General features: G+C 45.1%; 1 protein-coding gene across 7 annotated transcripts in view; it reads left to right on the top strand.

Moving 5' to 3' along the window:
* Phka2 (phosphorylase kinase regulatory subunit alpha 2) overlaps nt 1-25574 on the top strand; it is an 84217-nt gene extending 58643 nt beyond the window's left edge. For 2 of the 7 annotated variants that reach the window (XM_041642394.1, XM_041642395.1), the window contains exons 20-34: nt 936-1109; nt 9135-9223; nt 10592-10725; nt 11411-11567; nt 12294-12373; nt 12573-12651; nt 12752-12881; nt 13451-13552; nt 16788-16906; nt 17762-17791; nt 19319-19372; nt 21688-21858; nt 23848-23901; nt 24603-24803; nt 25372-25574. In XM_041642394.1, the coding sequence (XP_041498328.1) occupies nt 936-1109; nt 9135-9223; nt 10592-10725; nt 11411-11567; nt 12294-12373; nt 12573-12651; nt 12752-12881; nt 13451-13552; nt 16788-16906; nt 17762-17791; nt 19319-19372; nt 21688-21858; nt 23848-23901; nt 24603-24803; nt 25372-25542 (1745 nt within the window). In that variant the 3' untranslated portion in view covers nt 25543-25574. Of the gene's footprint in view, nt 1-935; nt 1110-9134; nt 9224-10591; nt 10726-11410; nt 11568-12293; nt 12374-12572; nt 12652-12751; nt 12882-13450; nt 13553-15996; nt 16112-16787; nt 16907-17761; nt 17792-19318; nt 19373-21687; nt 21859-23847; nt 23902-24602; nt 24804-25371 lie in introns of those variants that run through there. The other 5 variants (XM_041642396.1, XM_041642397.1, XR_005973440.1 and 2 more) reach the window with 5 other exon arrangements.
* Nucleotides 25575-26814: the final 1240 nt, after the last annotated feature.

Here is a 26814-nt window from a genome sequence, read left to right as displayed (position 1 = left end):
ACCATGTGGATTCTGAGGATTGAGCTATGGTTGTCAAGCTTGGCAGCAGGCACCACTGCCCACTGAGCCATCTCACTGCTCCTCTTTTTATTATTTATTTTTTAAAATGGTTCATTTGCACCTCAGACCTCTTGTGAGTTCATTTGCACCAGCTGTTCCTGGTGCTCCTTAAGTGGGTTTTCAGAGCTATTTAAACTAAATGCTGCCCTGAGAGTGAACCCAAAGCTTCATGCATGCCTGTACTGCTGAGCTGCACCACCAGCCTTATAAAATAGATTCTTAAAGGAGAAACACATTGCTTGATTTTTTTAAAGGAATGGTAGGAATGACCTAGTTTTGATTAGATATGAATGGTGAAACCCCACACGTATATAGCATATCTTAATCTGAATATGGTTTCAAGTCAAAGCGACCCATTTTTACTTTGTTTATTGTTTTATTTTGTTCTTGTTTTGTTTTTCAAGGCAGTGTTTCTCTGTGTAACAGCCCTGGCTGGCCTAGAACTCACTACTTAGACCAGACTGTCCTTGAACTCACAGAAATCCACCTGCCACTACCTCCCAAGCGCTGGAATTAAAGACATGTGCCACTACCACCTGGCTCAGTTTTTACTTAGATAACATTTATAAGTGTACAGAAAGTTCCATAAGGCTTAGCTTATTCTAAGATTAAAAGATAGGATTCAGCTGCTATTCTTCATGTTGTTTTCATATTCTACTGCTTACCTTGGGAGGGTGTGACTTAAACACTGTCTCATTCTGGATCTCCTTGGTCTAGAATGAAGATTTTCAAACAATAAATTTATATACACATGTGATGTACCTGTCACTAGCTTTTTCCTTTTAGTTTAGTGGAGGAGCAAATTTATTTAGCTAAATATTGTCTACTCAACAGCTTGTTTTTATTGATTCTTTTCCTTGGTTGTCCAATTGCAGAAAGCCAAGATGAACTTGACCAGTATATCAACCACCTTCTTCAAAGCACAGCCTTGAAGTGCTACCTGCCCCCTCTTTGTAAGAAGTCAGAAGACAGCCATGTTTTCAGTGCTATCCACTCCACTCGGGACATACTTTCTGTGATGGCCAAAGCAAAGGGTTTGGAAACTCCATGTATGTTATTAAGCTCTTCTGTCTGTTAAGATACTTTTTCTTTCTTTCTTTCTTTCTTTCTTTCTTTCTTTCTTTCTTTCTTTCTTTCTTTCTTTTTTTTTTTTTTTTTTTTTTTGCGACAGGGTTTCTCTGTAGCTTGTCTTAGAACTCACTAGGGTTTCTCTGTAGCCTGTCCTAGAACTCATTCTGTAGACCAGGCTGGCCTCAAAGTCACAGAGATTCACCTGCCTCTGCCTCCCAAGTGCTGGGATAAAGGCGTGCGGTACTACAGCTCAGCTAAGATACATTCATTCATCAAAGTCATATAATTCGAGTCAATCCTAAAAGACAAGATGTACCCCCTTCCCCAACCTTCTATTTCCCTGTGACCACTTTCAGTTCTTCTACATGTTTCTTCTGGAATTTCCCTATCTCCATATTTCTAAAATAATGTATTTACTTCTGTCCTTTGAGTTGTCATTTTAACCTATAATGTTATAGTGTACGATCAAGATTTTGTTGTCTTAAATTACCACTTCCCTACTTTGTTTCCTAACCTACAAAGGAAATTGTCTAAAAATTTAGTTCAATCAGTCTTCACACTTCACAGGATATGTACAGATATATTCTTAACCGAACATTATAGTGCACTATGATTACAGTCCTGTTTTTACTTTATGGTTTTTTTGAAATGAACATCATCCTTTTTTGTTTGCTTATCTTCTAAGTCTTCCAATGTCCTCATAATAAGATTTCTACAAGGCAAGTTATATTAATGAATCTCTAGAGTCTTTCTTGGTTACAGAAGGTCTTCTTTCTGGACCAGCTGTGCTATAGGCCTGCTACCTTGACTTGCTTTTTGGGTTAGCATTCCTGTTTTCTATACCTCAATTATCTCTCTTGGCAAAAGATAATTTGGTGAAGGACATCCACTAGCCTTTTTAGAAACGACAGGTAGTGGGTAACATTGAGACTTTACAGGTCTGAAAATGCTTGCAGATATTTTATATCCACTTGGCCGCTTGTCTGAATGGAGGATCTAGATTAAAAATACATTTTTCTTCAGATTTTTAAAAGTATCACTTCATAGAAGTAGTTGGTGTATACGTGTATGCATGTGTATTTGTATGTGTGTGCATGTGTGAAGGCTGACAGTCCAACCTTGGCTCTTCCTCAACAAGGATGCTTGCCACCTTTTATATCTATTTTGTTCTGTGTTTTTGAGATAGGGTTTCTCACTGGCCTAGGGCTCACTAATTAGGCTAGGCTGGCTGGTTGGCAAGCCTTAGGAATCTTTCTGTCTCCACCTCTAAAGGATACGTGCATGTAGCCATGTCCGGCTCTCTCTGTAGGTATGGGAGCTCAGGTCCTCATACTTGGACTGCAGGCGCTTTCCTGATGGAGTGCTCTTCAGTTCCTTGTCATATTCTTAGTATCAGCCTCAGATGTGGACTCCACAGCCTGCAGATAAATAAAGGAGAACCTTAGAATGTGTCACATAAACGGAGAAGAGGGTTCTCTTCGGGTAATGTTTACTTTCTGGTATGTTCTCACTTGACTTTTCCAAAATTTTGTCTTAAGCATACACTTATTTTTCTGTGAACTCTTTATTAACCACACTGAATTTTAGTTACATTTATTTTTTATTTGGTGTGGGTGTGGGCACACATATGGAGGTCAGAGGGCAGCTTGTCATATGGGATCCCAGGATTGAGCTCAGTTTATGAGGCTGGGCAGTAAGCAATTTCACCCACAGAGTCATCTCAATGACCTATGTATAATTAATTTTGTAAGTAGAGAAAAGTAAAGAAATAAACATAAAGCACATCTTTTAGTCACCACATTTTAATCATTTGTTTTTGAAGTCTAATATGATCACATCATTTCCTCTTTCCTTCCTCCATACCCTCCTGTATATCCCTCCTTACTCTTTGAAATCATGATCTCCTTTTTAATCAATTGTTGTTGTGTGCATGTATGTACATGTCCCAGAAAGCAACACCCTCAGTTCCATTAACATTCCCAATTAGTCCCTTTCTTACTCCTAGGCAGTCATTAATCTGTCTCTATATTTTGTTAATTTTGGATCTATAGAATAAATTGATGCATACCATATACGGTTTTTCATGATTGGCTTCTTATATATACATATATATTTCTAAATATAACCTGCTTGATCTGTATAATGTTACTTGTATGTACATTTTTAGGGCTAGCCATTTGGAATTGGATAACCAATTGGTATACTCTTCCCTGGAGAAGACTATTTCTATAGCTCTCAGCATTCTTTAGTTGACTGTATTTTTTTGTTTTGTTTTGGTTTGCTTTTTTATATGTGTGTACGACTGAGAACTCATGGGCTTTCTTCTGTCTACTTTTGTTGTGAAATATTATTTTAAGATGTGTTACATTTGCTTATGCTGCAGAATATTTATTTGATGATGAAAAGATATGGTGCCTTCTTTTATGTTGCATTTGTTTAACTTTGAAGCTATATTACTTTGTCTGTCTAAAACACCGGATTGGTGTAATGTAAAGCTGAACAGACAATAGCTAGGCAGGAGAAAGGATAGGCAGGGCTTACAGGCAGAGAGAATAAATAGGAGGAGAAATCTAGGAAGAGAAGATTGAGGAGAAAGAAAAGGAGAAGGAGAGGAGGACTCCAGGGGCTAGCCACCCAACTGCACAGCAGGCCACAGAATAAGAAGTAAAGAAAGGCATATAGAATAGAGATAAAACCCCAGAGGGAAAAGGTAGATGGGATAATTTTATTAAGAAAAGCTGGCTAGAAATAAGCCAAGCTAAGGCTGGGCATTCATAAGAAAGAATAAGTCTCTCTGTGTGTAATTACTTGGAAACTGAGTGGTGGGCCCCCCAAAGAGTAAGCGTTACAAAAAAAAAACAACATATTTTGGCATGTCTGTTTTTGTTGTCTGTTTAGGTGGTGATGTTAGTGAGACTTCGTGGGTGTAGCTTCTGACATTACTAGGAGACAGCCTCACAGCAAACTCCTTGATCCTCCAGCTCTTACAGTCTTTTTTCCTGCTCTTCCACATTGCTGTCTGAGCGTTACATGTGTGAGTGTTGTAGATGTGTTCATTGGAACTGAGATCCACAACTCTGCAGTTTGATTGGCAGTGCTTTTCTGTAATGGTCTCTTTCTGTTTCAAAGAGGTGTTTCCTTGATGAAGGGTAAGGACTACATTTATCTGTGGGTATAAGGATAAATGCTTAGATTAGGGATTATGTTACTTTACTAAAGAGGTGCTTGTAGGTTCTCCTCCAAGAACCATATCTTCATTAACGCTGAGGAATTTTCTAAGTTTCCAGTACCAAATATGTTTTTCTTCTTGTTGAATGGATCTTAAGTCCAGTTAGAGAGCTTTAGGTTACCACCACGATATGTATGCCACCAAGGTATGCATAACCTTCGGGTTATCGTGCCATGCTGGCTATTGATGTGGTTCATGGGCATCATAGCTGCTAAGTAGGACTGTTGGTTGCTTCTCTCCTTTAAAAGTTTGCATGATGCCTTCTGGTACCATGAAAGCTAGTCCTCAGGGAGGATACACTGAGGTTAATTCTACCTCATGGAATTTATATTGTGGAAAGATTTTCTCTCTCCTTCGCTTACGGTAGATAACATTGCTGGGTATATTAGTCTAGGCTGGCTATCATGGTCTTTTAGGATTTATAATGAATTACTCCAGGATAATCTGGCTTTCAAAGTTTCCACTGAGAATCAGCTGTTAATTCTGATGGCTTTTCCTTTATACGAAGCATTTATCTAATTAGTCTTTATTAATAAAATCTTGGGATTCACTCAGGCAGAGGCAGGCAGATCTCTGTGAGTATGAGGCCAGCCTGGTCTACAAGAACTAGTTCCAGGACAGGCTCCAAAGCTACGGGGAAACCCTGTCTTGGAAAACCAAAATAAATAAATAAATAAAAAACCTCAGGGTTCAGATATCACAGTTAGAACAACTGATCACAGAAGCAGCAGAGAAATGACCAGTGACCGACCCCTCCCCCCCCCTCTCTCTTTCTCTATCTCCTGCCTTCATCTAAAACCGCTGAGACTCTTTCTAGGCCTCACCCTACCGCTTCCTATGTCTCTCTATATGTCCTTGGTCCTCCAAAACTTTTATGACTAATTTTGGTCAGCTAGTAGCTAACTTCATCCTCTGATTCAAGGTAAACTTTATTCATAGTCTCAGGAGTGTCCAAGTACAATGAAAATATCTCACAACATTTATATGTAACTTGTGTTTTTTTCTATGGTATGCCATGGTGATTTTCTTCTCTGGTCTTTTCTATTTGGTGTACTTGTATAGGTGTGTCTTTCCTTAGTTTGGGGAAGTTGTCTTCTGGACCTTGAAAATCTGGTGTATGCCATTGACTTTGGATTCTTCTCCCTCATCTATACCTATAATTCAAAGGTTGGTCTTTTCATGGTATCCCACATTTCCTGTACGTTTCCCTGTGTGTGTGTTTTAATTCATGTTACTTTTTATTTTTGGTTTCAAGCCTCTACTTTTCTTCAAGTCCTGATACTCAATCTTCTCTTTTTTTTTTTTTTTTTTTTTTTGGTTTTTCGAGACAGGGTTTCTCTGTGGTTTTGGAGCCTCAATCTTCTGTTTGATTCATTCTACTTGGAAGGCTTTCCTTTGAGTTTTCTAGTTAAATTGTTGAGATTTTCAATTCCATCTTCATTTCAGCTTAAATCCTCCTCAGTGTTTGTCTTCTTACTGAACTCCATTCCCAAGTCCTGAATTGTTTTCACCTTTTCTAGCAGCCTTATGTTTGTTTTTTCTTGTACATTGCTCAGGCATTTAGTCTCTTTAAGCTCTTTCTCCTTAATTTCATTTAGCAGTTTGTTTGTGTTTTCTTCAAACTCCTTGACAAAGTTTATGGATCCTTTAAATTCTGTGTACTAGAATTCATCTAGGGAACTCTCATTGGCAAAAAATTCTATAGGACTTGTAAGATTCAGAAAGAAGGTACTAGTATGAGCGATCTCTCTCTCTCTCTCTCTCTCTCTCTCTCTCTCTCTCACACACACACACACACACAGAGAGAGAGAGAGAGAGAGAGAGAGAGAGAGAGAGAGAGAGAGAGAAGAAATGAACTTGTAGAGTTCTTTTAGTTCTAAGTCTGATATGGATAGGACAGCTCAGGATAGAAAAAAGGTGTCTTGGTGAGTGAGATGGGCCTAGAGATTGGAAATGGCTTGGGTGGAATGAAGTCAGATGGATAAGTGGCATGGCAGTGGCCTTTGTGTTTGGAGGTAGGCAGGGCCCATCCTGTGGGAAACTGAGAGATAGAATGTGGTGCAGGCTGGGGTGGCCAGGCTAGGCTGGGGCACTGGGTATGGGACCTGAGTTAGGTCTGGTGGGGTGAGAAGGTGGGTGGATGAGTGAGAGACTCACCAGGCTAGAACCTGGAGAAAGATGTGGAGATATGGCTAGGTGAAGAGGGTCCTATATTGATTTTTTATTTCAAATATTAGCTGATTTTAGAGACTTTTAAGATCTTCTGTTGAGAGGTTCTGAAATTTTAATTGTATGTCTTAACCTGGGGATGTCTTCATCTGCTGTATTTGATACTCAGTGAACCTTCTGTTCTGAAAATTTATGGTTTTCAATTCTGTCAACTTTTTCTAAAAACTTTTCATCTCCTTCTTCACATTATCCCTGTCCTTTCTTCCATATATTTTTATTAATTTCTTGGAGAAGTTTTCATAATTTCTGTTTTCCATATTCCTAATCTGTTCTGAGCAGAATTAGCTCAACTTTTTTCCCTCCCTTCAATTGATTTTTTTCATTTTTGCTATTGTTTTAATTTTCATCTTCCAAATTCCATCTGCTCTTGTTTCATACATGTTTTAATATAATTTCTTATTATTCTAAAAACATTAGAGATGGACGTTTTACCTTATTGTTTACACTTTCTTCTCCCTGAATGGTTCCCATTTCCAAGTACCTTTTCCTTTGAGTAAAGGTTTCTACTTCTCACTGTGACGTTCCTCCTACAGCACAGGGTGCACAGCCGCTACTGTAGGAAACCCTCCAAGCAGGTGGAACTTGTGGCCTCGGCCTGTGAAGTGTAGTTGATTCTTCAGAGGTACTCTACTGTCTCCCGCTCACTGTTCTACTAGAAGGGCAGAGAACTGGTCTCGTGTCTCTCTAAGGAAGGAACTCAGGCCTTCAGATATGTTAGTCTGTGCCCAGGCATCCTGCCTCTTTGCCTCTCTTTGGAGAGTCCTCTAGCCTTATGTCTTCCCGAAAGGGGCAGACACCATGCCTTGTGCAGAAAAGCAGAACATCTAGGATTCTCACAGCATCTCACACACTGTCTCTTCAGGTTTTTTTTTTAATTTTTATTCCCTTGAATTCCATACCTGTCCCAGAAGTACCCAGGACAGCAAACCTTAGACTTCAAAGGTTTCTCTGAAGGTAGATCTAACTGGTTCATTTATTTCCCTATTGTATTCTTGAAGTTTGTTGACCTGTATTTTCTTTTTCCTTTTTAAATAATCTTTATTTCTTCTTCTCTCATATATTATGTCCCAACCACAGTTTCCCCTCCCTCCACTCTTCCAAGTTCCTCCCACCTTCCCTCCCCCAGATCAACTCCCTTTCCCTTCAGAAAAGGGCAGGCCTCTCAGAGTTAAAGCTGAACATGCATAACAAGTTTCAGTAAGACTCGACACATACCCTCATATTAAGGCTGGAGGAGGCAGCCTAGCAGAAGGGAGAGGGGTCCCAAGAGCAGGGAAAAGAGTCAGAGACAACCCCTGCTCCCACTGTTAGGAGTCCCACACAAACACCAAACTGCCATCACCCTAACATATATGCAGGCCCCGTGTTTTCTAAATCACTTGTCTTTCAACCTTTGTCTTCGCTATTTCTGAAAATGCTATTATTGTCTTTTCTGTTTTTAACCGATTCTTGACGATTTGTCCTTTTTTGGGGGGGTCTTAGTTAGATGTTTTTGTTCAGTGGTTGTTTTGTTTTTTTGGTGACAGTATCTTGTTGTGTGGTACAGGCTGGCCATGAACTCAGCTGACTTTGAATTTGTAGTCCTCTACAGACTGCTGGGATTACAGATGTGAACCATTTAGCTTGCTTTAAGAATCCTTTTGAATATGCGTTAGTGAGGGAGCTAGGAATATGGCTCCGTGGGTAAAGGACTCACTGAGCAAGCATGAGGATCTGAGTTCATCTGTCCAGCAGCCGTGTAAAATCCAGGCATAGCAATGCACATCTGTAACTCCAGCACTGCAGCTGTGGCAGTGGGGAGTGGGGGTCGGGAGGCCAATCCCTGGAGCTGAATGAATGAACTACAGGTTCAGTGAAGAGATGCTATCTCAAAACATAATGTGGAAAGAAACAGAGGAAGAAACGTAATGCAAAGCCCTGGCTTCCCCATGGATGTGCACAACACAGAAAATACACATGAGCTACTTGTTAGTTTTCTGAGTTATAGTATAGCCTGAAAGACAGAGACATCATACTGAAGGACTACAGATAATAAAAACATCCAGAGATGATAAAAAATGAAATCCAGAGCAACCAGCAGCGCTAGAATTAAACTGAGCAGGAAGCCCAGACACCTCGATCATGAAACTCTGTGACCTTGGGCAAATGTTCCACCTTCTCTAGGTCTCAGTTTTGCCATCTAGAAACTAAAAGAGAGAAGTGGGGGGCTGGAGAGATGACTTAACAGTTTAGAGCACTGGCTGTTCTTCCAGAGGTCCTGAGTTCAATCCAACAACCACATGGTGACTCAAAACCATCGCTGGTGGGATTTGGTGCCCTCTTCTAGCATAAAATCGTATATGTGGCTAGAGCACGCATATAATAAATAAATAGGAAGCCAGATGTGGTGAGACAAGCCTTCAAAAGAGATGGGGAGGGAGGAGTGAAGTCAAGCATCACCTCTTTTAAATCTGTTTGCAGGCCTAAAATGCCCCATACCTACCAAAAGAAGGACTTTGTCATTATCCTTCCTCACGAGCGCTTTCTTCATTGTTTTCTCTTCCAGTTTTTCCAATGGTTTTGCCAACTAAAGTTCTAAGTGGACACCGTAAGTCACTGAATCTTGTTGACTCCCCTCAGCCACTCCTAAAGAAGGTAAAGTGTTTTGAATTGTTTTGTTTTGTTTTAACGTAATACTTGATAATACCAGGTTAGTCCCAATAACTGTCTCAAATGGTGACACTTTAAGAGCTTATTTCTTTATACCCAGAGTTTCACAATTGAGACAGTCTGCCTGTTGCTGTGAATCTATGCACGTAGTTGTCTGGAATGCAATTTGCATCATTGCATGCTCTGAGTTTGGTGCATACCTTTGCGTTTTGCCTGGAGGAAAAGGCCTCTTACTGCCTCTCTGCCTGTTCTTCAGAACATAGGAAGTAATAGAAGAAGTACACTTAATTGCCTTCCTTATCTCATCTGAGCCAGCCGGAGCTCAGAACAGAGCATGGGACTTTATTACTTCATTACTCACACCCTTTGGTCTGGTTTTTGAAAACAAGGTCTGGTTTTGGCCCAGGCTGCTCTTGAATTCACAGTCCTCCTGCACTGGCCTGTCAAGTACCGTTATAAATGTGCACCCCTACAACTGCTCCTTCATACTCTTAATGTAATGAGATTCTTAAAAACCATGATGTCACGGGGTGTTGGGCCTTTTTTTACTGTTTTATTCATACAGATTTCCTGATTTTGTCCCATATGAATCAAAATATCCAATGTCTACTGGAGAATATTTTAATCTCACCTCATTTTTTAGGTAGTTTTAAACAAGTACTTTTTTTATTCTAAAAGATATTTCATTGAAAGCTTGCTGTGCTAGCATTGACTATAATTCCAGCGCCAAGAAGGCAGAGGCAGAAGACTGCAAATTTTCAGTCAACTTGAGTACATAGCAGGTTCTAGAGAAGCCTGGACTACATGATGAGAGCTTATTCAAGAAAACGAACCAATATGTTCTTTTAATGTATAACATATATACAGAAAAGCACACTCACCAGTAGAGTACTGTGAACTGCCACTGAGTCAGTATGCTCTTGTGCCTCCTCCTAGTTAGCCCCATCCTATAGTCCCAAGATAACTGCTGGGCCTGTGGGTGTGACTCAGTGGTAGACTGTTTCTCTTGCAAGGTCCTGGGTTCCATTCCCAGTCGTAGTGGAGAGAAGCACGGCTCTTAAGATCTGTAACAGTAGAAGTTGGTTTTTTTTTTTGTTTTTGAGTTTTGCATAAATAAAACTGATATGTGTTTTAATCTGTTCAGTCTAGTCCCTTGCAAGTGCTGACTGACATAGATCACTATTGAAGATCATAAAGGCCTGTAAATAACATAGTACAAAAGATTTCCTGAAAAAAAAATGAAGCCTAGCATAGTGCTAGCATTCAAAAGCAAGGTTGGTGTTGCACTTTATGGTCATCTAAAAGTTCCCATTATCAACTCCTTTCCCTCCATTTTGGCTTTTATGTGGCCAGACTCCTGACTATGACTACCAGTGGCCCAGAGATGACCATGGTGAAATGGACTGTGAGAAGCTAGTTGGGCAGCTGAAAGACTGCTCAAACCTCCAGGACCAAGCAGACATTCTGTACATTCTCTATGTGATAAAGTAAGTGCCTTAATGCCTTTGGGCTACTATACCCCATCAGCTGCCAGCATAAAGAACAGAAGCGTATCTCATAGTATACCGAGTACAGTGTCTGGTGACGTCTACTTCCTCATGGATGGTGCCTTTCCACCCTTCCTCACATGGTGGAAGGGAGGCACAGCAAGTCTCTGGGAACTCTCATAATCTGATGGATTATGAGGATCTTTCTTCATGGCCTCCTTACTTTCCAAAAGCTCTACCTGCCAATACCATAACTCTGAGGTTAGCATTTTCGTATGGGGATTTGAGGGGGACACAAGCATCCAAGGTATAGCAGTAAGTTTATGGAGTTCACCATGTTGAACGTAGTTTTCCTGATCTGTTGGCATTGTAGCAGTGCCAGGCCATGATCACATTCACCCAAATTACCTAGGATCTTCACACACGAGACTTCTATCCCTTTCTCTGTTTCTTGATGCTGGCCTTCCAGAAGTCTGGGTGAAGCCAGGATACCATTGTGATGTGTGAACACTAGGCTTTTGTTTCAAAAGACATGGCATAGAAATGTTTGCTTAGCCTGAACTGTCTTGGTGAGCCTCAGAGTTACTTAAAATGTCCAAATATTGGCAAAATTCACAGCAGTCCATGTTTTAAAACAGCTTTGACAGTATGACCTTTATCTTTGTATTTTTCTGCCTCCTTTCAGGGGTCCCAGCTGGGATACCAATCTGTCTGGACAGCGTGGAGTCACTGTTCACAGTCTTCTTAGCGAGCTCTATGGAAAAGCTGGCCTAAACCAAGAATGGAGTTTGGTCCGCTACATTTCAGGCCTGCTCAGGAAGAAAGTGGAGGTCCTGGCTGAGGTCAGAATCTGCGTGCGTGCCGGGTTGTCCATTTATTCTCTCTAGCCCCATGTTTCCTTCTTCTGGTCTTCTAGTTGTGGAAGCTCAAGGCAAGTGCCTCTTGTCACTAAAGGAACTCAGGGAACCTAAGCCAGCACTGGACAGGCCCTCTCCTGACTTCATTGCTCTAGAAGGAGAGGAGAGAAGAAGGGATTTTCAAGTTGATTAGTTTGTTTCTTTCTTCACCACAGAAAGCAATCACATGAAACAAAGTCCTTCTTTCTACATGTCACAGTACAGTAATCGTTAGTGTTTATATCCCTGAGGCCCTACAAAATCCAGAACCACTTCCTGTGGCTTTAAGCAAGTGTTCTTAAGATGCTAGTCATTGTTACATATCAATACTGAGGCGCTTGTAAGCTTGGAACACAGTGTGGCTAGTAACTCTAATCTTTGCTCTCTGAAGCCTCATCCCTGCCTTGTCCAAATAGCAGGGAGTCCGGGGTGTCTGCTCTAGTGGATGGACCAGGCCTGGAGCCATACCTGGGAGACACAAAGATTACAGGAATCTAGCCTATGTGGGTTGCTAAGACAGGGTTTTAGGTTTGAATTTCTCTGAAGGGCAATATGGATAATGAAGTTCATAAAGGCAAATTTCTGTTGCTGGTGGCACTTAACTGTCTCAGTTAGTTTTGCTACGTTTATATTCCTTTGTACACCTCTCCCTCCCCCACAAAAAATGTGCAGGCCTGTGCAGATCTGCTGTCCCACCAGAAGCAGCTTACAGTCGGCCTGCCCCCTGAGCCCCGGGAGAAGACCATCTCCACGTGAGTCCTTGCTGGAGGTGCTCCCCAATCTGTAGAGGAACACAAAGAGAGCATTGCAGTTGGGAAGCGGTGGCAGCGGCTTTTGGAAGATACTCTGTCACATGGGTGCTTGTAGTATAGAAAGTAGGGAACTTAAAGTGAGAGCAAGGTGGCCCTGCTCTGAGGCACCCATTTTGTGTGACCTGCTGCTCTTTCCTAGGCCTCTTCCCCCAGAGGAGCTCACAAAACTCATCTACGAGGCCAGTGGACAGGACATCAGCATTGCTGTCCTCACACAGGTCAGATGCTGATACAAGAAGGGCCTGCTGGGCCACAGCCTAACTCAGGGTGCCAGTAGGCCTCTCAGGTTCCCTGAAGCCCTCTTCCCATCTGCACCAGGAGATCGTGGTTTACCTGGCCATGTATGTCCGGGCCCAGCCTAGCCTCTTTGCAGAGATGCTCAGACTCCGAATTGGATTGATCATCCAGGTGATGGCCACAGAGTTGGCTCGGAGCTTGAACTGCTCAGGTAAATTGTCATGGCTTGCCAACCCTTCCATCTCAGCCCTACCTCAAGGCCTTTCTGTGCAGAGAGCCACACTCAGGCACTTCTAAATAGACTTCCACTCTGGGTGATCTTAGGCTGTCCCAGGTTCCTTTGTGAGAGGTGGTTCCTGTCAGGCCACATAGCACAACAACGTTCCTCACTGGGGTTGGCAAAGCAGCTGCCATGTTTTCCTGAGAACCTTTGCTGTACCTGACAGCTAAGCTCCAGTGATAGCCTCACTGTAAGATGTCACCCTCTACTTCCTAGCACCTTCACTGAGAGAAATAATGATAAACATCATTTGCAAACCACATCCCAGCAGCAGGGATCAGTGCGGTGGGAAAAATTCTATGTCTAGGAGTTAAATGCATCTGTACTGACCTAAACAGAGGTGTTTGTATTTCCCAAGGATTAATGTTTGTCAGGCTTGCAGCACCAGTGAAGGAGTCATGAGCAAGGAGACCCACCAGTACCTTCTATATCACCCTCTCCCACCCGAACTACCCACTACCAGCCCATGTCTGGGCCCCTTATAAAATGTTTGCTTCTAGGAGAAGAAGCCTCAGAGAGTTTGATGAACCTCAGCCCCTTTGACATGAAGAACCTCCTGCATCATATTCTGAGTGGGAAGGAGTTCGGTGTGGAGAGAAGCGGTGAGTGAGTGCTGTGAGGCCTTCATGGGGACCCACGTGCAGATCAGCACCAGCGTCAATGGTTCCCCTATAAGGAAGGAATGTGCGCTTCCTCTTTCAGTGGGATGGACTGGGGCGTGGGCGCAGGGTTCCTGCCTGTAGGGCCAGGGAGCGCCCTCAGAGGGTTGCATTCCTTTGTAGGTTATAGCGGTATGTGAGCTGAGCGAACTGCACACCTTTGTACCCTGCATCTCCTGCATCCCTAAGTGTCAGGATCACACGTCTGCCCTTACAAGATACCCCCTGTGGCCTGGCTTTTGGTTTCCATCATCAAAGCGTTTGTAGCCAGGGGGTAGAAGGCAATGCTGGATGACCCGTGGGGGCCGGTGCGCTCACTGTAGCCCAGTGTTACTCATTTAGTTTTTAGCCATCTTGGAAATCTGCTCGCAGTGCTAAGAAATCTAATCACCCAAGTCCTGGTGTGCTTCTTGTTCCCAAATGTTCCCTAATTATAATTGAAGCAATTATCATTTCTCCTCATAAAAAAGCTAAATGATTTGCAGACACATTGGTGAATTTATTTCATCAAGCCAAAGAAACACACTGTGGGCTATCATTCTTTTTATTTAATAAGAAGGACACTGGGTACTTTGTATTTTTCCTAAGTGTGCGCCAGCTTCAGACAAAGCCGCATGGGGCAATCAGCTGTCTATTCGTGGTTTTCTGCTTTCTGGGGAGGAGGACTTGTGATCCGTACCCAGAAGTAATTTACAGTTATTTCAGGTACACAATCCTTGAAATGTAAATGGAAAGGATAAATAGTTAATGTGTTCGGTTCCTCATAGTAGTGTACATGGTTTGACAGGTCATTAAATGTAAAGCTATATAGATGCTTGCAAAACCAATAACTGAGGAATGTCATTTGAATGTCATTGCATGTCTCATTGTAAATAAGGACAGAAGACATGTTATCTTTTTTAAACGTAACATTTCTTCACTATCTTGTAACTTGTCTTAGTTAGGGTTTCTGTTGCTGTGAAGAGACACCATGATCATGGCAACTCTTATAAAAGGAAACATTTAATTGAGGTGGCAGCTTACAGCTCAAGGTCCAGTCCATTATCATCCTGGTGGGAAGCATGGCGGTGAGCAGGCGGACAGAAATGGTGCTGACTACATCTTGATCAGAAGGCAACTGGAAGTGGACTCAGACACTGAGCCAAACTTAAGCATATGAAATCTCAAAGCTCGCCCCCACAGTGACACACTGACTCCAACAAGGCCACACTTATTTTAACAAGACCACACCTCCTAATAGTGCCACTCCCTATGAGCTTATGGGGACCAATTACATTCAAACTAACACATAACTGTTCAGTTTTTATAAGCTAGGAAGCCAAAATTCTGACTAAATCCTAAAATTCTGTTTCCAAGAAACACTTTCCCTCAAACACAGTGGAGCTTCCCACACCCCATTTGGCTTCTGTTTTCCATTTCTTTGGTGCCCCTCCTCCTGCTTGACCCATCTTTGGGTTCCCTAGAAAATGACCTTTGTGGTGGGCCTACAAAAGGAACAGTAGAATGGGAGAGTATTGTGTGCAGATGCCCACAGGGGACCCTATCAGGAGATCTTTCTGTGGCACCACAAAGACTGTTTGGGCTTTATCCTGAAGACAGATTTAGACCCAGGAGGATTCCAAGGGAACAGTAATAGGATCACATTTGCCTTTCAGAATAATCCCTTATGACCATTGTCTTAGAGACCAGAGAGAGAGAGAGAGAGAGAGAGAGAGAGAGAGAGAGAGAGAGAGAGAGAGAGAGGGCGCAGAGCTGGGGACAGGTTACTAAGTGGTAAGGCTAATGGCATATGGTGGAAAGAGGTATGGCCTTGTGTCATGGAAAGAGCAGCCTTGCCCCTGTTCTATTGTAGCACCACGTGCCTGGCTTTGGTAACTTTCCACTCCACCCCTGAGCTCTCTAGCCAGCTCAGCCTCTGCTTCCTCCCAGAGGCCTGGGTTAAGATCTCTGTGCCCTGATTTCTATCCATCCTGGATGCCGCTGCATGTGTACCTGCACCCAAGCCGAGAAAAGGCTTGATGAGGGTACCACAGCAGTTGTCCGACAGCCACAGGAACCTAAGTTCTAAGCCCTTCAGATGGCTATGCAGCAGTTTTGTCATTTTGCCAGGGACATTTGGCATAGAGAGCTTGGCAAGGTCAGTATGGATCCTACACGGTAGTCAAGATGAACTCTTTAGAAAATCACAGATAGAATCAGGTGTGCGCCTCACTCTGAGATCAGATGTCATGCAGTCATTAGACATGCGAGAGAATGTGTAAAGCTGTGGAAGAACACTCACAGAATATTAATTGCTGAAACAATAAGCTTGTTTGCATATTATGTATGGATATGTCATGTATATAATATAAAGTTTTTCTTTGTACATATATGTGACATTGCATAAGGTAAAAACATGGATCCGGAGGGGAAAATTGGCAGGATAATGAGTGAAATGTCAACAGATGTTACTTCTGGCTTCCTTGGGTGGTCTCAGTTTTCCACAAAGAAAATGTGTTTTGGGTAAGTAAAAAAATAGTTTTCCAAACCATTTCAGTCAGCCAACAGTTTTCTGCCACCCTGTTCTGTGCCTGCTGCTCAACACTACCCACATGTGGGAGTCTGAGTGTAACTGGCCCCCAGAAGCTCAGAGTGGCACAATCTAGAGGTGTGGCCTTGTTGAAGTGGGTGTGGCCTTGCTGAAATGGGTGTGGCCTTGTTGAAGGAAATGTGTCACTGTTGGGTCTGGTTTTGAGGTCTCTTGCTTAAGCTTCACTCAGTGCTTAAGCCACTTCCTTTTAACCTTCTGATCAACATGTAGTCAGCACCATGACTGCCTGCTCCCTGCCATGTTCCCCACCATGATAGTAATGGACTGACCGTCTGAGCTGTAAGTTGCCATCCCAATTAAATGTGTTCCTTTATAAGAGTTGCTATGGTCATGGTGTCTCTTCACAGCAACAGAAACCCTAACTAAGACACCACACTTTCACACAGCCCTTCAGGCCTCATGCCTGTGCTACCTACCTTCAGCACTGTAATCCCAGTTCTGCTTGGGGCAAGTTAGGTGTTCCTCTCATCAAGTTTACAGTCAAGTAGGGAAGAGGTACGGACTTCAGAAGCATGTTGTCCATGGTGCTTCTCTCAAAGCAGGTGCGATAGATTCCCTAATAACCTCATTTGTGCGTTTCCCTTTCAGTGCACCCAATTCACTCCTCCACATCCAGCCCTGCCATCTCCATCCATGAGGTGGGTCACACTGGTGTCACCAAGACTGAGAGGAGTGGTATCAACAGGCTAAGGAGTGAGATGAAACAGGTAAGAAGGCCTTAGCATGGCAGCCATAAGGGAGGGGTATACATGGTTCTTCTGCCAGGGCTCACCTCAGAAAGACAAGGGCATGAAGCTTTGACCTGCTCCCTGTAGAAGTTGTGGAATGGGAACACAGCCCTGTATCCCAGGAAGGTACCCTGTAGGCATTCACACGGGCTCATGCCCACCAATTGCTAGCCTTCATGTGCTGTACATGCACATTCTAGAATAACCCCTTGTCCATCTTTGTTTTTGTGCAGTCATGAGGATGGAGAAATGGATCAAAAGTTAAAAGCACTGGCTGATCTTGGAGAGGACTGGGTTCAGTTCCCAGCATCAACATGACAGCTTTGAGCTGTCTCTGAATCCATTTCTAGGGGCTCTGATGCCCTCCTCTACCTCTGCAGACAGCAGGCACATGGAGACAAATACTCATATCATAAGATAAAAATAATTTTTTTAAGAAAAGTGGAATAATGTCAAAAGACACAACCATTTCTCTACCAAATGTGTTCTTCATGTGAAATAGCCAAGAGGATGTGGACTAGGATAATCATGATACCTATATTTACTACCATCCATGGTTGTCTGCTTTCTAACTCACAGTAGAGAGCTTTGGAACTGACCCTCACAGGTCTAAAGTTCAATACCATTTCAGCCCTGATGTGCCTGATACTGAGCTAGGAGATGACCACCACCCGGACAACAGTCTGGTCATACACTAGTCACCCTGGCTTAGGTCTGTGAGGCAATAAAGGCCAGCCCCTGAGGTGCGACCAGCTTGCCCTGGCTTATCAGAGGGAGCAGTGCAGCATCATTAACTGGAAGCAGGCTTTCACCTCCTGATGTTTTTACTTGCAGATGACTAGGCGAGCTAGTGCTGATGAGCAGGTGAAGTGTCTTGTTCTGTCTGTCCTTCTCTGTGGTCGCTACATGCTCTTTCGGGCTTGAGCATGGAAAGGGAAGCTGCAGATACAGAGTGTGGATGGGCGCGTGGTGGAATGGCTCAGTAGCTCAGGCAGCCAGCCCCAGAGACAGGGAGCAGGATGAGAAGGCAGGAGAGATGACCTTCCCTGGGCCTTTAAAAAATCCATTTAGGGTGGCCAGTTAGAGCCATCATTTAGGGTGGCTCATTTTGTTAGTGCATGGTACTGATCAAAAGAATTCCATTTATCAAACTCAGCCTTTGTAAAGGTTCTTTGTGAAAGAGATGGCCTAGTCTCTGTCTCCACCAGCATTTCTGTTCAGAAAGAGGAATGTGCTCTGTAATCTCATCAATAGAGAGAATAAGGCTCCTGCCTTTTGCCTACCTGGGGAGATTTAACCCCGGAAGGAAAAAAATGTTAGGACTCTGTGTATATCACCCTGCGATGTACTTCTTCTCTTCAGAAAAAAAAAATGGGCATTTTTTAATTTATAGATTTATTTTTGAGATGGGAACCTCCATGCAGCCCTGGCTATGCCCAAACTCCTGGGCTAAAGGGATCCTCATGCCTCAGCTTCTTGAGTAGGTGGGACTGCAGCTGTGCACTGCCGCTTTGGATTCTTATTTCTAATGATTTGCCATGTTTCTGTGACCAGAGAAAGTACATGTATGATGGCACATAGTGCAGGCTGCATGTTTTCTCAGAGCATAGACCCTCCAGAGTGTCTCATTTATACTCCTTCTAAGGAAATGATTCTCCAAACATCTTCCTTTGTCAGCCACTCGGTGGCACCGTCCCTCTGGCTACCCACAGCTCAAAAGCCTGATCCTGGGTGAATGTGGGTGGCTTCTTCCATTTAGTGCTGCCCTTGCCTGTGATGGGGGTGAAATGATTACCTTTCTTCTTTGTTGTGTTTATATTCAGTCAGCCAGTACCAGTTTTGTAGCTGACCACTCATATCAAGACGAGTGTTCACTGGTGAAAATTTAACAGGTGTCATGGTGTTGTGTCTACTCATTTTTGCAAGCATACCACAGACCAGTATGCAAATTCAGGGTGCCATCTAGATTCTTAGATGAGGAGAGATGTTTACGGTCCAGGGTCATCGGCCTGCTCTCCACGTACATTTAACAATAATCTCTGGGATACCCGTCAGAAGACAGGTGTTAGTGAAAGCTAGGAATATTTTGACCTCTACGGTTGTTGACAGTGCAACATAAGACATTAGCATGGCTGTGACTTTGGAACGTGTGTCCTAGTTTGCTTAGGCCTGCTCCACAAAGAAAAGGAAGCTGGTAATGCTTGCTATTTAGAGCCAAGCTGGGCTGCAAGGGAGCAGTGGGCCTGCATCTGTCACTGCTGCTTAATCAGAGCCTCGCTGGGCCGCGTCTGTCTTCAGTCTCTGCTTTTCACGCTGCTGTGTTTTCACAATAACTGGTTGCATCTCTTGGTGTCACTGCACGTGACTGAGTCTGTTCTTTTTCTTTTGTAGTTCTTTCCTGTGGGCCAGGCTGTGTCCAACAGTTTGCATTCCTTCAAGTCTGCGGTAAATCTGTGTTGGCATCGCTCCCCTCCCTGTGTCCTCCTCCATGTCTGTACTGTCCACGTTCTCTTGTGGCCTTACCCATGCTCCCACCTCGTCCACACTTACATTTAGGGTGTCTATGTGTGTGCACGTCTGTGTCTGTGTGTGCGCGCTCACATGTGTGTAAGGTCACGTGCAGTTTTTGGACATGGAACTGAGGACCTCCCACATGCTAAGCAAACATTCCAGCACCAAACTTCGCCATAACCCTCATCCCTGACTTCTGAAGGTTTGAGTAAAGGCTAAGGCAGTAGTTCTCAACCTGTGTGTCACAAACTCTTTGGGAAGGGGTGAGATAATCCTTTTATAGGGGTTGCATATCATTTATCATACCTGCATATCAAATATTTACATTATGATTCATAACAGTGGCAAAATTGCAGTTATGAAGTAGCAACAAAAACAATTGTATAGTTGGGGGTCACCATAACATGAAGGGTCACAGCATTAGGAAAGTTGAGAGCCACTGGGTTAAGGGTTTTCAGTTGACACTGAAGGTACGTTCAACTGTAAGTTGGAGAAAATTCTAGAAAAGTTTAAATATTCTTGAACTGAAGTTTATTTGCCATCTCATGCTCTTAGATCTTGGCTTATAAAACTCAATACAGTGGGGTGGGGCATGCTTACCTTACCAACTCCCAGGGGTTTCTAGAGCCTTCAAAACCCTGGTTCTATACCCGTTCCTTGATTGTTTTGCAGTGCTGAGGTGGAACTCAAGGATCTGAGCATGCTAGGCAGGCGCTCCACCACTGACCCACATCCCAGCCCTCCTGCCTTTTTATTGAGTGTTGAGCTGCTGCCCTGGGGCTAGCTATCATTTTCTACTCTCTGGCCCCAGCTGAGCATGTGGCCCTAGCTCAAGTGGAGGCCCAGGAAATGTTCTAATTGCAGAGACGAGTCTGAATCTGCCTCCCAACGCCAGAAGGAGCAAATCAGCTGAGTCACTGATGAGTGTGGCTGTAATTACTTTTATTTGTAGCTAATTGTTGCCTTATTTAAATGGCAGTAATGAGCCCAGCAGAATAACCCAGCCTAACTAACTGCCTCTTCAAAATAAGATCTGTTGAAGTCAGAGTGAGTTCTGAAAGAAGGATCCCACCTCCTGCCCTGCTAGCATGCTTAATATTTGGATTTTATTTTTAAACCTTCAAATTTGATGTTGCACACTGAGAAACAAGCCAAACAGTCCAAACAAAAATGTATGAAGCGATATGTGTTAGCCTTGTCCCAACCTGAGGGGTCTCTCCAGGGCACATCAGTGTGACTCCCACACCTTATCTCTGCCTGGTGGAAGGTCCTCCTCCATCCTGCCCCCAGGGGTCAGCAACCCTCCAGCCCTTCCCTTATAGAGTCTCGAGAACTCTAGCCTCCCACAAGGAATTGGAAAGCTGCCATCCTCTAACCCTGGTCAGCTGGTCCAAGCTGAAGGCCACCATAGCCTAGCCTTAGAAGAAAACTCAGGACCAAGAGCAGGACAGCAGAAATAAGGATTGGAAGGCAGAGGTAGAGACCCAAAAACCAAGGACCCTCCCCACCACTAAGCAAGGCTTCCTAGTTGACTTTCTGCCTTCGCTTCCTGATCCTTTCTCCCTGGCATTCTCTGTTGTATTCATCATATGGGGAGGTGATGGTCACTTCCTTGTGGCACTGCTGAAGGAAATCAGGCCCTTGGGCCTTTGCCCCCACCCCGGGTTGTCTCTCCTTCCCACCCAGCTCATCTTCTCTGAGACCACCTCTCCCAAGTACTTGCTTCCCTTAAAATAGGCTTTGCATGCCTGGCCAGTGACCTCTGAGGGAGTGGCCTTCTGGATGACAGATGCCCTCTGAGCACTCATCACAAGCAACAAGGAGTCTCAGGGGTCTTCACTGAGTGAGTGGCAGCAGATAGCTCCCTCAGGGAAATTATGTCCCCAATGACACAGATCAACTGGTGGCGCAAGCACAGGGGGCACAGGCAGCCTCAGTCCGGATGCTATCACAGCAGCTCTTAAGCTTGGCAGTGCCAGCCGGATGGCAAAGCCCACACCTAGATCTGTTTGGCCTCTGTCATGTGAGTCCAGGGTCTCCTGACATTATACTCCTTCTTAGGGCCCGGGAAGAACTACTGGAGCAGAGCATGAAAACCTAAAGCCAACATCAAGTAGCCAACAGTGTGCAGTCCAAGAGCCCTGTGCCCCTGACTGGGTGACATGTGGAGGGAGACTCTGACTCGCTTTCGGAGCTGGCCTCCAAGGTGGGCACCTGCTTCTGAAGGCCAAATGGTGTCTGTTTTGCAGAGGTCCAGCACCCCATCATCCCCAACGGGCACATCATCTACAGACTCCGGGGGACACCACATGGGCTGGGGCGAGCAGCAGGGCCAGTGGCTGCGCAGGAGAAGGCTGGATGGGGCCATCAACAGGGTCCCCGTGGGATTCTACCAGAGAGTGTGGAAGATTCTTCAGAAGGTGAGGTGGGGGCTGAGGAATCATAGACTCAGGGGAAATGAGCCAGACTCCACCTGCCCTCAGGAAGCACAATGACCGTGCCAGGTAGCGAGAAGCAGAGGGCTCTAGAACATGTGGCCCCAACCTTGAATGACTCAGCCTGGAGCAAGAGCTCGCTGCCTTGGCCCTATGGCATCTAACGCTAGGTAACTCTACTATGGTACTGTATTGTGCACAGTCACATAGGAAGCAGTGTCTGCTACTGATTGCCAGTGGCATCTCCTGGCCCAGACATGGCACCAAAAGTAGCCTGACATTGTCAAATGGTCCTGCAAGACACGACAAAATAGCAACCCTGGTTGTGTGCAACCAACTTTGACGTAGTTTAGGATCATAGAAAACTAAAGATAGACAAAAAACAGAAAGGACAAGGAAGACTTTGACCATAAATGGTACCATAGAGGTCCTGCGGCATTAACTCTGGATCTGGCTTGAGGCTGACACACAGGGCACTCATATCATTCAACAATGTAATGGAGCCCCTGCTGCCTGCTAGGTCTTGGGAGTACAGAGAAAAGATTCTAGCCTCACTCCAGGAGCCATGTGCCCTGAAGGCACACTCTCCCTCCTGCCCTGGGCTACCCCTGTTTACACGGCTTGACAGTAGAGCCCCCAGAGCCCCCACTCCTTAGCCAGCAGCTCCTGTGGCAATGAGATAGGGGCTGTGCTTCCTTCCCATCTGCCTAGAGGCTAAGATCTCATCCCAGTTTGAAGTTTGAAACTGACAGGAAGTGACATCCACAGACTACACTGCACCACACATACACCTGAATGCAAGAGGGGCTTGTCTTAAACGCCTGCTGCTGAAGTCGGGGTAGCATGGGAAGACGGGTCCTCTTTGTTCCCTACGCCCCACAGTCTGTCTTCTCACACATTCATACTCCCCAGGCTCCACCAGAGCTTGCCTTGCCTCCCCCATGGAGGGCAAGTATGCCTCATTTAAAGGCTCTGCAAAGCAAGACAAATTTCTCCCCCTCCCCCATCATTACATTTTCGCTCATTTCACAGTAGGAGAGGAAAGAACTGCTATAATCCCAAATGAGAACACATGCCAGCTCCTTTGTGAAGTCACAGCCCACTGTGTCTTTCTGCCGCAGGTGCCCAGGGCCAGCCACAGAGCTTCAGTGCCTATGCCCTGTTGGCCAAGGCCTTGCTCAAGATACACTGGGGGGGAGGCAGAGCGGGTATGCCCTCTGAGCCTGCAGATGCCCCAGATCGACCCTTCAAGATTTTTGTGGGGAGCCCTCGGGCCGGTGTGAGGACAAGGCAGCTGTTGCCAACTGGAGGGTAAAAGATGGCCAGTTAGACAAGACTTAGCCATTCTTTGAAAATCTCCTAAGTCTTCTTGGGGCACCATACACTTCCGGCTAGACTTTCATTGGCCCAATACCAAGATGCTTTTCTTATGAAAAAGCAGCATTTTGTATTGCGCCCCATTGGTATTTATATACATGGGTGTGCGTGTGTGTGCATGTGCTCCAGCCTTTTGTGATTGGTGCTTATTATAGAAATCTTGAAAATAGATGGCTGCAAAGGCGCAGGAGCATAACTTCACCAATGGGAGCCATGAAAATCTCCCTTCATTATGGCACCAAAGGGGGCCTGGCAGGCACCCTGGCCTAGTTGCCAAGTGCAATGCAGAGTCTCTTGGGAGGAGGACGCAGCAGCTCCCTAGGACATTGTTCCTGCACTGATCTGAAAGATGCCTGCTGGTCTCCCTAGAATTGTTCCATCGAAAACACAGCCTGTGGGCAGTGAGAACAACGCTCTAAAAATAACCATGACAGTCTGGCATGTTCCAGCCCTCGTGCAGATTTCCAGGGCAAGGAAAGTGTGTGTGTGTGTGTGTGTGTGTGTGTGTGTGTGTGTACACACACATGCATGAGTGTGTGAGCAAGCATACACTTGGAGTTTTCTGGAATCTGACTAAAATATCTGTTCTGCTTCTAGTGCCATGGTCTGTCCATCGATGGTTATGTCCTCCCATCCTCAACAACCCAAGAGGTAGAGTAACAAAACCCAAACACCAGCCCCTCCATGGCTTCGCCTCCTGACTGATTCTTCCTGGGCCTCCCAAGTTTGCTCTGTGTAGCCAGGCCATCTGTAGGTCTGATCACATCAACCACGTCACCCTCAAACTGGGCAAAGGTCCTTTCCTGCCACCCTTTCTCCCTCACTGCCCTCAGAAATACCATTCACAGACTATCTGGGCCCTTAAAACTCCATGCAGACACTATCCCACACACGCTAGACATGTGCAGGGGCCACGCCACCCACACGCTGTCTTGCCTGTGCTGTATTCACATTCACCTCCATGCATTCTGGGGTATCTTTAGCCTTCCAAGCAGGAGGCACCACGCCTCGCACGTCCAAGCATTCTTTAAGAGATTTTTGTCTTATTTTGTTTTTTACCCTATCCAAGGTACCAGACTTTATGCCACAGGGAAGTTCTCTTCTTTTTAAGAGAAATAAGAAATGGTCCCTGTTCCCTAGAAGTCACAGTCCAGTAGGTAGACAAAAGGAGCTAGAACAATGCCAGCTGGCTCTTGGGGAAAAGCAGTCAGCCTCTGCTCCAGAGAGCGTCTGTTAGAGAGTCAAGACAGTGTCCAGAAGCCAGGCAGCTCTTGAGCTGAGCCCCAGCCGTGCTAGGGGAAGCCTTGTCTGTCCCAGATCTCACCCTGGAAATGTACTGATCCCTTTGGTAGATGACCCCATATGAGATCAAGTTTGCTGTCCATGTGGAGTCCGTACTCAACCGCGTGTCCCAGCCCGAGTATCGGCAGCTGCTGGTGGAAGCCATCATGGTACTAACACTGCTCTCAGATACGGAGATGGACAGTATTGGAGGCATCATCCATGTGGACCAGATTGTACAGCTGGCCCATCAGATGTTTCTGCAGGACCAGGTGGGTATGACTAGGCCACCCACTCACCCAGCTGCCAAAGCTGTGGAGTCAGTTTGGTTGCCATTTATCCCTGTTGATGCTGGAGATTGCGTCCAGTTGGAAGGCATATACTCAAACCAGGAAAATGTCATCCCAGATGGTGAACAAATGTCAACCATTTGGTTAGGAAATGGAAAAGTGGCCACTTGGGAAATCAAACAATCTTTGGGGAATCTGGTGTGCATTAGTGTAGGTTTTATTGCAGACACTACCACTTGCCACATACCCGACTCTTGGTAAACTACTTACCCTGTATACAAAATTGAGTCAGGGAAAGAAGCTGTCCTCTTGAAGAATTAGTGCTGAGCAGCTGAAGAAGGACTCTGAGGACACAGCATCCACAGCAGAGGCGGACATTGTCATGCATTCCGCCACCATCTTGCCTGCCTCGTGGCACTGTGAGGTCTACCCTCCAGCCCCCAGCCCCACCCATCTGTAGTCCAGCAGAGCGCCTCTGACGTGCAGAGTGCTTTACGGAGGAGAAAGGTAGATTCCATTCATTTTTTTTCCCTGCTTTTTCTGACTGCAGGTATCATTTGGAGCCATAGACATCCTGGAAAAAGACCAAGCCACGGGAATTTGCCACTCCTTTTATGACAGCGCTCCTAGTGGGGCTTATGGTACAATGACCTACCTAACGAAAGCAGTGGCTTCTCATTTGCAGGAACTGCTGCCCAGCTCTGGCTGCCAGATGCAATAGGGCCTTAGCCATAAACATGAGCACCCTCTGAATGTGTCATTTGTCCCATAGCCTCATTGGGAATTTCCTTCTGCCTTCCACCCTAGATCCCCTGTTCTGTCCCCAAAGCATACCCCATCAGAAAGCTTCCCAGGGAGCAGATGACAGCGCTCAAGCTGCAAGCAGTGTGTGTTTAAGTCACTGATGAAGCCGATGAATCCCCCGCTCCCCTGAGAAGCACCCTGGGATCCTTTGCTAGGTTCATTTCCCTGGAACAATTGTCACCGCATCTGGTCTCATGGATGCCAGAAAGGAACTAGAAATGGGTCTCTTCTGAGTGCAGAGTGAACTGAGAAGCCAGCTTAAATTGGCTCTCACCAAGAGTTACAGAAATAGGTTCGATGAGCTAGTGACACATCTTGAAGGTGGAAAGATCCTTCCAGCAGCAGTAGCTAGACAGGCAGACCTTGACAGGGGCACATCAACAGAGTGCTGAGACCCAAGCTGTTTACCAAACAGAATAATGGTGTCTGCTTGGAATTTTTTCCTAAGCCCTCACTCTGTTCAGGTTCATGTTCACTGCCCAGATGAACTAAATTGGCCCTAGTTAATGCTGGCTGTAGCCTTCAGAGGATCTTGTCCTGCTGTCCAGTAAAATCCCTTATCTTCCAGGATCCAGAAAAAAAAACATCAACAGCAAAGAGGAAGGTGATAGGCAGACTGTTGTTTTAGAATCGAAAGAGGCAGAGGTCCCTGCACCCCCTGAGAGCACCACCATGCCTGCTCAGAGCATGAGTCAGCGTTTGCCATGGAAATTAGTGGTGTGTTCCTGCCGAAACCATGTTCCCTTAAAAACAGCCTGAGAGCCCCCAACCACTGCTCCCAGAAGCACTCTCAGATGGGGATAGTCGGGGCTCTATGGCTGAGAAAGAAGGCTGAGTCCTGGCAAGCTCTGGTGACTCTTTCACCATTGTCCTGGTGAATGGAGTTTCTTTTTAAGCCTTGTCTTCCCCACATTGGGACAGAGACAAACAAGTGAAAGTAGTTTCTGTGAATAATCGGGCCTGAAGGACCAGGTCACCGGTGCTGTGGCCAAGCACTCCATTCCCATCTGCTGTGACAGGTTCCGATTCACAGTGACTCTTCACCTCAGAAATGGAAACAAGGCTGTGGGATCAGCTTCTGGAAGTTTGTGTGGAGGAGAAGGGAAGATGGTGCTCGGAGGTGCATAGTGTGCCCCAGAGTGGAGACTCAGGACTGACTTGACTTTATTCTCAAAGGAGAAGGTGGCAG

This window comes from Microtus oregoni, unplaced genomic scaffold (assembly GCF_018167655.1).
Source record: "Microtus oregoni isolate MIOR12 unplaced genomic scaffold, Mior012 000074F_003, whole genome shotgun sequence".
In the NCBI taxonomy this organism is placed as follows: domain Eukaryota; kingdom Metazoa; phylum Chordata; class Mammalia; order Rodentia; family Cricetidae; genus Microtus; species Microtus oregoni.
This window is presented reverse-complemented; position numbering and strand designations above follow the sequence as displayed.